The 11,659-nt window shown below is 41.6% G+C and overlaps 2 protein-coding genes and 1 long non-coding RNA gene across 39 annotated transcripts in view; 1 reads left to right on the forward strand and 2 right to left on the reverse strand.

Moving 5' to 3' along the window:
* Positions 1-11,659, reverse strand: part of LOC114138950 (protocadherin gamma-C5-like) — a 238,954-nt gene that overhangs the window by 62,904 nt on the left and 164,391 nt on the right. Inside the window, exon 1 of one of the 37 annotated variants that reach the window (XM_028008485.1) lies at positions 4,180-6,781. The exons of 33 other annotated variants lie outside the window; for them this stretch is intronic. In XM_028008485.1, the coding sequence (XP_027864286.1) occupies positions 4,180-6,597 (2,418 nt within the window). In that variant the 5' untranslated portion in view covers positions 6,598-6,781. Of the gene's footprint in view, positions 1-141; positions 2,735-4,179; positions 6,782-11,659 lie in introns of those variants that run through there. 3 more of the 37 variants (XM_028008517.1, XM_028008484.1, XM_028008516.1) reach the window with 3 other exon arrangements.
* Positions 3,094-7,467, forward strand: LOC114138966 (uncharacterized). The gene is made up of 2 exons (XR_003594355.1): positions 3,094-3,361; positions 7,371-7,467. It is a non-coding gene; the product is annotated as an uncharacterized LOC114138966 (long non-coding RNA).
* On the reverse strand, positions 8,146-10,869 carry LOC114138959 (protocadherin beta-16-like). Its single transcript, XM_028008527.1, has one exon. The coding sequence runs from the start codon at positions 10,570-10,572 to the stop codon at positions 8,161-8,163; it is 2,412 nt and encodes an 803-aa protein (XP_027864328.1). The 5' UTR covers positions 10,573-10,869; the 3' UTR covers positions 8,146-8,160.

The following is an 11,659-nucleotide window of genomic DNA, read 5'->3' on the forward strand; positions in this document are numbered from 1 at the left end:
AAGAAAATAAATTGTGCAAAAGCTTTCGCAATGATCACAACTGTGTTATTAAAAAATTATATGAAAGGGGCAGAAAAATGTCTAAGAACATGTACATTTAAAAATATGTTTGTTTTTTTTTTTAGGTTACTGAATGCTAACCTCTAGAGGAGAGTCGGGTTCATCCAGGATGTTCTTCTCATTTTGTATCCGCTGCATCGTGCCTGTAGAACTGGGATCCATTATCAACATGTTCTGACTACCAGCTCTTCCGAACTTATTGTCGCTTTTTCTGGAGTCAGTCGTCCTGCACACCTCGTAATTGTACACGTGTGGCAGAGTTCCTGTTCCCAAAGTGTCTGAGTAACGAGGTGGATAATATGGAATCACAGGGAGGCTGGAGTGATACAGGATGCGAGACTGTCTCCATCTGTAGATCTTCACTGATATAATAACCACTAAACACGTGATGAAGAGGAAGGAAACCACAGCCAGAGCCAACACTAAGTAAAAAGTCAGGTTGTCATTGTATTCCTTATCGTGTGGAAATTCACTGAACTCCGACAACACTTCAGGGAAGCTGTCCGCCACCGCCACGTTAACAATGACTGTAGCTGAACGAGAGGGCTGCCCGTTGTCCTCCACTATGACAGTCAGTCTTTGTTTCACAGCATCTTTATCAGTCACCTGACGGATAGTTCTTATTTCTCCATTCTGTAAGCCCACTTCAAACAGCGCTCTGTCTGTGGCTTTCTGTAGTTTATAGGAGAGCCAGGCATTCTGTCCAGAGTCCACATCCACAGCCACCACTTTAGTCACCAGGTAGCCCACATCTGCTGAACGAGGAACCATTTCAGCCACCATGGAGCCACCAGTCTGGACTGGGTACAGAACCTGAGGGGGATTATCGTTCTGATCTTGGATCAGGATTTTCACAGTCACGTTACTGCTGAGTGGAGGAGAGCCTCCATCTTGTGCTTTAATGTAGAACTTGAAATCTTTTATCTGCTCATAGTCAAAAGAGCGAACTGCATGGATGACTCCACTATCAGCACTAACAGATACGTATGAAGAGACTGGCACTCCATTAACAGAGGAGTCTTCCAGTATGTAAGAAACACGAGCATTCTGGTTCCAGTCAGCATCTGTAGCTTTTACTGTGAATATAGACACACCTGGTGTGTTGTTTTCTACAATGTAGGCCTCATATGAGCTTCTCTCAAATACAGGTGGGTTGTCATTGACATCAGAGATCTGTAAGGTGAGAGTGACGCTACTAGAGAGGGAGGGAAGTCCTTCATCAGAGCAGGTCACTGTGATATTATACTCAGAGGCTGTCTCTCTGTCTAACTCACTGTCTGTCACCAAGCTATACAAATTACTGGATGTTGACATAATCGTAAACGGAGTATTTTTATTTATTGCACATCGGACTTTACCATTTTCTTCTGAATCAGGATCACTAACGCTCATTATGGCTACCACAGTGTTTGACTTCAAATCTTCTCCTATTGAAATAGATGACGAAATAATGTTGATAATTGGACTGTTGTCATTAATATCACCTACATCAATTATTACCTTACAAGAATCAGAAAGACCTCCTCTGTCCACCGCCTCTACATCGATTTCATATTTTTTGGTTTTCTCATAATTTATAGGTCCATTTAAAATTAGCTCACCATCTTCATTAATGTGGAATATTTCTAAAATAGATTTCACGCTATTTCCTATTACGTAGCTTACTTCTCCATTCGAGCCTTTGTCTGCATCGGAGGCACTCACTTTGGTGATTAGAGTTCCTTTGACTGAGTTCTCCTGGACTGTAGCTTTGTAAATGGGTTGTGTGAAAACAGGAGCATTATCATTTGCGTCTAACACTGTAATATGAATCTGCATAGTGCCAGACCGCTGCGGCTCTCCACCATCTACTGCTGTTAGCAACAATGAAATAAATTCCTCTTTTTCCCTGTCGAGAGGTTTCTGTAAAATCATTTCAGCTCTTTTTCCACCGTCGGACTGACTGTGCACTTTAAGAATAAAATTATCACTTGGCTTCAGGGAATAGCTTTGGAGACCATTTAACCCGATGTCTGGGTCTATTGCTTTCTCTAGCATGAATTTGGAGCCCACGACTGCAGATTCGCTAATTTCAAACCTTCTTTCTTCCTTTTCAAATACTGGAGCATTGTCATTTTTATCAGTGATTTCTACGGTAACGGAAAATATTTCCATCGGGTTCTCTAACGCAATCTGCAAATGCAAAGCGCAAGGCGTTGTCTGAGCACAGAGAGCTTCGCGGTCTATTTTTTCTCTGATCGTAAGGAGCCCCCTCTCCTTGTTAAGCTGAATGTACTCTGCATTGTCTCCCATATGGATGCGAGCTTTACCAGCGTTCAAACGTTTAATATCCAGTCCTAAATCCTGAGCTATGTTACCGATCAACGACCCTTTGCTCATTTCCTCCGGAATGGAATAGCTGACCTGGCCGAGCACCAAATGCAAAGCGACGGCAGAAAAGACCAACAGTACTTGCCGTTTCATTGTTATATCGGGAGCATCGGTCCAGCAAAAATACATCCGCTTATGTCAGTCAGATTTACTGAAGAAGAATATGGTTGAAAATTGGATTGTTTTGAACGAAGGATGGAAAAAAACATGTTCCAGATTGATATATTCCTTGACGAATGTTTCTTTCGGTGTGCTCCACTGAAAAGCCCGGTCTTACTGAGAAAAAGCATGGCGCTTTCCTTGTCTATAAACGCTATTTAAATAGCATTACGTTGATCAACAGCGGCCCAGAGAGTTCACATCACGCAACTGCAGTAGCCGAAAAAAAAAACCAAAAAACTTTGCAACTCCCAATATGGTTAATGAGGAACATAACTTATGTTTCCTCTAATTTTTCATGTGTCTGGGCATACACACAGGCTCCCTGAGTAAACTGAGAACCACTGAGAGCAACATCAGCTGTGCGCACTATGGCCACACACCTGTATTACACCTGTTATAAATCTGGGATTATAGAAAGTTACATGGCTTATTAAAATAATCAGAATACAGCAGCAACTTCCATTAGTTTGTTTTTAATATAAGTGATTTGCCCCACTTAAAAATGAAAAAAACAAAAACATTGCTGTTCATGAGATGCATATTATCTTATATATAAGAGTCCTGCTTTGGCCATGGTGAGAAATGAGACAATTTCACCTTTCAGGCATAAGTTTTTGTTCACATTAAAACATTTACATTCTGCACAATGAAATGTTTTCTCTAGCTTGTGATAGTGTATCAATTCTCGTAACTCTTTGTCTTAAAATATTTCATTACACAGTTTTTTCAAGTCTGTCTTTCTCACTTCTCCAGTGGTTGTTCGCTCGAGGTAGTCCAACTTCCATTCAGTCCATTTTTCCCTCTGAAAACTTGCTTGCTACTTTGGCTTCGCTGCATGTTTTGCAGAGTAAACCTTTCTCACTCGAAAAAGAAAAAAATATCACCCAGTTTCACCACTTGTTCTTCTTTTTACACAAGCTCCGACAGCCATTCCATCTTAAAAGAAGCGCATTTCTGTTTTGCTTTGGCTTGATGAGTGGATGTCCCACTGCCCACTGGTCGCTTAGCCATGATAGGGTGGTAGCTTTAGCGTCTCTTAACTCCGCCGTACTTTTCCTACCTAGCAAATCTGCACGGTGCTACAGGGCAAAGCACGTACACACAATAGCATGCAATGATTGGCTACGTAGCGTAAGTGAGCCGTATCGTATCATTGGCTGGACACCTGTGACTCACCGAGTTAGATCGTTATACGTTATTGGTCCATAGTTAAAACTGATGTCTGAGCTCAATGTATAGTTTGTGTTGGATTTTATTTTATGCGCTGCATAGATTTTATTGTGCGCTGAGAATGTGCGAGCAGTGCACGATTGCGCAAAAGCGCAGCTTAGAGGGAACATTGAACATAAGTACTAAACAGTCAAAGTTGCCTTCTACACAAAATAATTAAATAAAAAAATATGAATAAATATGTGGAACATAATTAAAACATTCAAAGATTATTGATCATGTTAAGAAAGAGAGAGGTTTAATAAAATATATGAAATAAACATGTTGCTAACCATGGTGCTGAAACCACATCGACTACAATAATAATAAAAAAACAGTTATTGTTTAGTAAATATAAGATGTATGGAGCATTCTAACCTCTAGAGGAGAGTCAGGTTCATCCAGGATGTTCTTCTCACTCTGTATCCGCTGCATTGTCCCTGTAGTACTTGGGTCCATTATCAACATGTTTTGACTACCAGTTCTGCCAACCTTAATGTCACTTTTTCTGGAGTCAGTCGTTCTGCACACCTCGTAATTATACACATGTGGCAGAGTTCCTGTTCCCAAAGTGTCTGAGTAACGAGGTGGATAATATGGAATCACAGGGAGGCTGGAGTGATACAGGATGCGAGACTGTCTCCATCTGTAGATCTTCACTGATATAATAACCACTAAACACGTGATGAAGAGGAAGGAAACCACAGCCAGAGCCAACACTAAGTAAAAAGTCAGGTTGTCATTGTATTCCTTATCGTGTGGAAATTCACTGAACTCCGACAACACTTCAGGGAAGCTGTCCGCCACCGCCACGTTAACAATGACTGTAGCTGAACGAGAGGGCTGCCCGTTGTCCTCCACTATGACAGTCAGTCTTTGTTTCACAGCATCTTTATCAGTCACCTGACGGATAGTTCTTATTTCTCCATTCTGTAAGCCCACTTCAAACAGCGCTCTGTCTGTGGCTTTCTGTAGTTTATAGGAGAGCCAGGCATTCTGTCCAGAGTCCACATCCACAGCCACCACTTTAGTCACCAGGTAGCCCACATCTGCTGAACGAGGAACCATTTCAGCCACCAAGGAGCCACCAGTCTGGACTGGATACAGAACCTGGGGTGGATTATCGTTCTGATCCTGGATCAGGATTTTCACAGTCACGTTGCTGCTGAGTGGAGGAGAGCCTCCATCCTGTGCTTTAATGTAGAACTTGAAATCTTTTATCTGCTCGTAATCAAAAGAGCGAACTGCATGGATGACTCCACTATCAGCACTAACAGATACGTATGAAGAGACTGGCACTCCGTTGACAGATGATTCCTCCAGTATGTACGACACACGAGCATTCTGGTTCCAGTCAGCATCTCTAGCTTTTACTGTGAATATAGACACACCTGGTGTGTTGTTTTCTACAATGTAGGCCTCATATGAGCTTCTCTCAAATACAGGTGGGTTGTCATTGACATCAGAGATCTGTAAGGTGAGAGTGACGCTACTAGAGAGGGAGGGAAGTCCTTCATCAGAGCAGGTCACTGTGATATTATACTCAGAGGCTGTCTCTCTGTCTAACTCACTGTCTGTCACCAAGCTATACAAATTACTGGATGTTGACATAATCGTAAACGGAGTATTTTTATTTATTGCACATCGGACTTTACCATTTTCTTCAGAATCAGGATCACTAACGCTCATTACAGCTACCACTGTGTTTGATTTCGAATTTTCTCCTATGGAAATAGATGTCGAAATAATTTTAATAATTGGACAGTTGTCATTAATATCACCTACATCAATAATTACCTTACAAGAATCAGAAAGACCTCCTCTGTCCACCGCCTCTACATCGATTTCATATTTTTTGGTTTTCTCATAATTTATAGGTCCATTTAAAATTAGCTCACCATCTTCATTAATGTGGAATATTTCTAAAATAGATTTCACGCTATTTCCTATTACGTAGCTTACTTCTCCATTCGAGCCTTTGTCTGCATCGGAGGCACTCACTTTGGTGATTAGAGTTCCTTTGACTGAGTTCTCCTGGACTGTAGCTTTGTAAATGGGTTGTGTGAAAACAGGAGCATTATCATTTGCGTCTAACACTGTAATATGAATCTGCATAGTGCCAGACCGCTGCGGCTCTCCACCATCTACTGCTGTTAGCAACAATGAAATAAATTCCTCTTTTTCCCTGTCGAGAGGTTTCTGTAAAATCATTTCAGCTCTTTTTCCACCGTCGGACTGACTGTGCACTTTAAGAATAAAATTATCACTTGGCTTCAGGGAATAGCTTTGGAGACCATTTAACCCGATGTCTGGGTCTATTGCTTTCTCTAGCATGAATTTGGAGCCCACGACTGCAGATTCGCTAATTTCAAACCTTCTTTCTTCCTTTTCAAATACTGGAGCATTGTCATTTTTATCAGTGATTTCTACGGTAACGGAAAATATTTCTATCGGGTTCTCTAACGCAATCTGCAAATGCAAAGCGCAAGGCGTTGTCTGAGCACAGAGAGCTTCGCGGTCTATTTTTTCTCTGATCGTAAGGAGCCCCCTCTCCTTGTTAAGCTGAATGTACTCTGCATTGTCTCCCATATGGATGCGAGCTTTACCAGCGTTCAAACGTTTAATATCCAGTCCTAAATCCTGAGCTATGTTACCGATCAACGACCCTTTGCTCATTTCCTCCGGAATGGAATAGCTGACCTGGCCGAGCACCAAATGCAAAGCGACGGCAGAAAAGACCAACAGTACTTGCCGTTTCATTGTTATATCGGGAGCATCGGTCCAGCAAAAATACATCCGCTTATGTCAGTCAGATTTACTGAAGAAGAATATGGTTGAAAATTGGATTGTTTTGAACGAAGGATGGAAAAAAACATGTTCCAGATTGATATATTCCTTGACGAATGTTTCTTTCGGTGTGCTCCACTGAAAAGCCCGGTCTTACTGAGAAAAAGCATGGCGCTTTCCTTGTCTATAAACGCTATTTAAATAGCATTACGTTGATCAACAGCGGCCCAGAGAGTTCACATCACGCAACTGCAGTAGCCGAAAAAAAAAAACAAATCTTTGCAACTCCCAATATGGTTAATGAGGAACATAACTTATGTTTCCTCTAATTTTTCATGTGTCTGGGCATACACACAGGCTCCCTGAGTAAACTGAGAACCACTGAGAGCAACATCAGCTGTGCGCACTATGGCCACACACCTGTATTACACCTGTTATAAATCTGGGATTATAGAAAGTTACATGGCTTATTAAAATAATCAGAATACAGCAGCAACTTCCATTAGTTTGCTTTTAATATAAGTGATTTGCCCCACTTAAAAATGAAAAAAACAAAAATATTGCTGTTCATGAGATGCATATTATGTTATATATAAGAGTCCTGCTTTGGCCATGGTGAGAAATGAGACAATTTCACCTTTCAGACATAACTTGTTGTTCACATTAAAACATTCACATTCTGCACAATGAAATGTTTTCTCTAGCTTGTGATAGTGTATCAATTCCTGTAAGTCTTCGTCTTAAAATATTTCACTACACAGTTTTTTCACGTCTGTCTCGAGGTAGTCCAACTTCCATTCAGTCCACATTTGTCCCTCTGAAAACTTGCTTGCTACTTTGGCTTCGCTGCATGTTTTGCAGAGTAAACCTTTCTCACTCGAAAAAGAAAAAATATCACCCAGTTTCACTACTTGTTCTTCTTTTTGCACAAGCTCCGACAGCCATTCCATCTTAAAAGAAGCGCATTTCTGTTTTACTTTGGCTTGATGAGTGGATGTCCCACTGCCCACTGGTCGCTTAGCCATGATAGGGTGGTAGCTTTAGCGTCTCTTAACACCGCCGTACTTTTCCTACCTAGCAAATCTGCACGGTGCTACAGGGCAAAGCACGTACACACAATAGCATGCAATGATTGGCTACGTAGCGTAAGTGAGCCGCATGTATCATTGTCTGGACACCTGTGACTCACCGAGTTAGATCGTTATACGTTATTGGTCCATTGTTAAAACTGATGTCTGAGCTCAATGTATAGTTTGTGTTGGATTTTATTTTATGCGCTGCAAAGACTTTATGGTGCGCTGAGAATGTGCGAGCAGTGCACGATTGCGCAAAAGCGCAACTTAGAGGGAACATTGAACATAAGTACTAAACAGTCAAAGTTGCCGTCTTCACAAAATAATTAAATAAAAAAAATATATGAATGAACATGTGGAAAATAATTAAAACATTCAAAGATTATTGATCATGATAAGAAAGAGAGAGGTTTAATGAAATACATGAAATAAATATGTTGCTAACCATGGTGCTGAAACCACATCGACTACAATAATATAATAAAAAAACAGTTATTGTTTAGTAAATATAAGATGTATGGAGCATTCTAACCTCTAGAGGAGAGTCAGGTTCATCCAGGATGTTCTTCTCACTCTGTATCCGCTGCATTGTCCCTGTAGTACTTGGGTCCATTATCAACATGTTTTGACTACCAGTTCTGCCAACCTTAATTTCACTTTTTCTGGAGTCAGTTGTTCTGCACACCTCGTAATTATACACATGTGGCAGAGTTCCTGTTCCCATAGTGTCTGAGTAACGAGGTGGATAATATGGAATCACAGGGAGGCTGGAGTGATACAGGATGCGAGACTGTCTCCATCTATAGATCTTCACTGATATAATAACCACTAAACACGTGATGAAGAGGAAGGAAACCACAGCCAGAGCCAACACTAAGTAAAAAGTCAGGTTGTCATTGTATTCCTTATCGTGTGGAAATTCACTGAACTCCGACAACACTTCAGGGAAGCTGTCCGCCACCGCCACGTTAACAATGACTGTAGCTGAACGAGAGGGCTGCCCGTTGTCCTCCACTATGACAGTCAGTCTTTGTTTCACAGCATCTTTATCAGTCACCTGACGGATAGTTCTTATTTCTCCATTCTGTAAGCCCACTTCAAACAGCGCTCTGTCTGTGGCTTTCTGTAGTTTATAGGAGAGCCAGGCATTCTGTCCAGAGTCCACATCCACAGCCACCACTTTAGTCACCAGGTAGCCCACATCTGCTGAACGAGGAACCATTTCAGCCACCATGGAGCCACCAGTCTGGACTGGATACAGAACCTGGGGTGGATTATCGTTCTGGTCCTGGATCAGGATTTTTATAGTGACGTTGCTGCTCAGAGGAGGAGAACCTCCATCTTGCGCTTTGACACTGAACTGGAAATCTTTGATCTGCTCGTAGTCAAAAGAACGAACAGCATGGATGACTCCACTATCAGCACTAACAGATACATATGAGGACACTGGCACTCCGTTGATAGAGAATTCCTCTAGAATGTAAGAAACACGAGCATTCTGGTTCCAGTCAGCGTCTGTAGCTTTTACTGTGAATACAGAGACACCTGGTGTGTTGTTTTCTACAATGTTGGCCTCATATGAGCTCCTCTCAAATACAGGTGCGTTGTCATTTACATCAGAGATCTGTAATGTAAGAGTGACGCTGCTGGAGAGGGAGGGAACTCCTTCATCAGAGCAGGTCACTGTGATATCATACCCAGAATCCCTTTCTCGGTCTAATTCACCGTCTGTCACTAAACTGTAGAAATTACTTGACGTAAATTTAATATTAAAATGCACGTTTTCATTTATAACACAGGTAACCTTACCGTTATTTTCAGAGTCTGGGTCATCAACACTCATTAAAGCTATGACTGTGTTCAGTGCTGAACTTTCAGGTACTGAGTCTGACGTGGATATCATATTAATAGTTGGGCTATTGTCGTTCACATCACTTACATCAATTATTATTTTACTCGAATCAGAGAGTCCACCTTGATCGATCGCTTCTATGTCGAGGTTAAATATTTTTTCTTTTTCATAGTCGATTGGTCCGTCCAGTATGACGTCACCATTACGAGTAATGCGGAACAATTTTGAGACTGGGTCCATGCTATTTCCTACAACATACGTCACGTTTCCATTTTGTCCGCTGTCCGCATCAGAGGCAGTCACCCTAATAACGAGCGTTCCCTTTTCTGAGTTTTCAGTGATGGCTGCTTTGTAGACAGCTTGACTAAAAACTGGCGCGTTGTCGTTTACATCTAGAACTGTAACGTGAATCTGCATCGTCCCCGTCATTTGCGGTTCTCCTCCATCCTCCGCTGTCAGAATTAAAGATACATGCTCTTGTTTCTCGCGATCTAGAGGCTTCTGTAAAATCATCTCTACCTTTTTGCTTCCGTCAGACTGAGGGTGCGATTTAAGAATAAAATTATCTATAGGTTTAAGCGTGTATCTCTGCAAACCATTTATTCCAATATCAGGATCAATCGCTTTCTCTAGCATAAACTTTGAGCCGACAGCTGCCGATTCGCTTATTTCAAAAATCCTCTCCTCTTTTTGGAAAACGGGAGCATTATCATTAATGTCAGTAATTTCAACTGTTACAGGGAATAACTCCAGTGGATTCTCCAAAGTGATTTGAAAATGTAAAGCGCAGGGTGTCGTCTGTCTGCAGAGGGCTTCGCGGTCTATTTTTTCTTTTATGAGGAGAACTCCTCTTTCTTTGTTCAGCTCGATGAACTGAGCACTGTCGCCGATGTAAAGCCGAGCTTTTCCGGACTTCACACGTTTCAGATCTAAACCTAAATCCTGTACAATGTTTCCGACCAAGGAGCCTCTTGCCATTTCCTCGGGAATTGAGTAGCTGACATGACCGATCACATAGTCGAAGCAGAGGACGGAGATCACCAGTACTTGCCGTATCATTGTTTTTTTTTTTGTCTCCGCTGTCACTGGAAAGCCGCCGAACTCTGGTCGTTTAAAATGTAAATCCGGTCAGACACACAAAGTATTCAAAAATATTTAACATAATCCAAGGCGTGGTAAAGAAAATTCCACTTTAAAGTGTCCACAGAAAAACGTGAACCCCAGCGAGTGCGATGTGTCTCTGACGGCTCCACAGTAATATGGTGAGAACGATGTCTTGGTGAATGTGTTATGAAAGCTAGTCTAAACCTCAACACACTGGGCAACAGCGGCCCGATGAGTACAAATGGTGAAAGTACAGAGAAGACCATAATAGTGCGACAAAAACACACACACACACACACACACACGCACACACACACACACACACACACCCACACACACACACACACGGTTAAGAGGAAGACTGAGAAAAATATTACAATTATTTCACCTGAAACCAATTTAAATCTAATATTTAAAATAGGAAGGCATACAAATTGATCATAAAACAAAACTAAAAATAAATTAATTAATTAAGAAGAGACGAGGTTTATTAAAAGGAAGGAAGAAAGACTGGCGCAAGAAAAGGACACTTTCTAAAGCCAGAGTCCATTTGCCACTGTCCGGGGTGCTGAAGTACACTCAGTTATTCACTCGCCACTCGTCATATACTGACGCATCGGACGGTCCGTCCTCGTCACATATTGACGCGCAGGGTACCCCTTTCGCGTCATTATGTGACGCGAGGGGTTTTACCCTATGCCACACCGTAATTTTTGCCCTAAACTTAACCAAATCGTCGGGGTTTGGAAGGTTCGGCAGCGGTTGCGAGAACCCTTCGCGTTAATAATCCACGTAAAACATGTGACCTACCCAAAGCGTCAACATGTGACGCTGAAGGACCCTGCCCAAGTCGTCAATATATGACGAGTCGGGAGTAAGAATGTGTTGGTTATTCGATTGCGCAAAGCCTGACACATTTCAAATCAAAAATTTCAAACGAGGTTAATAAAAAAACTCAGCAAAAACAAAATTTTGATTAATATGAAAATTGGGGAGATAATGTGAAATCAAAATTACACAAGAAAAGCACGGGTATGTTTTT

The sequence above is a fragment of the Xiphophorus couchianus genome, chromosome 23, assembly GCF_001444195.1.
Source record: "Xiphophorus couchianus chromosome 23, X_couchianus-1.0, whole genome shotgun sequence".
NCBI classification, from domain to species: Eukaryota; Metazoa; Chordata; class Actinopteri; order Cyprinodontiformes; family Poeciliidae; genus Xiphophorus; species Xiphophorus couchianus.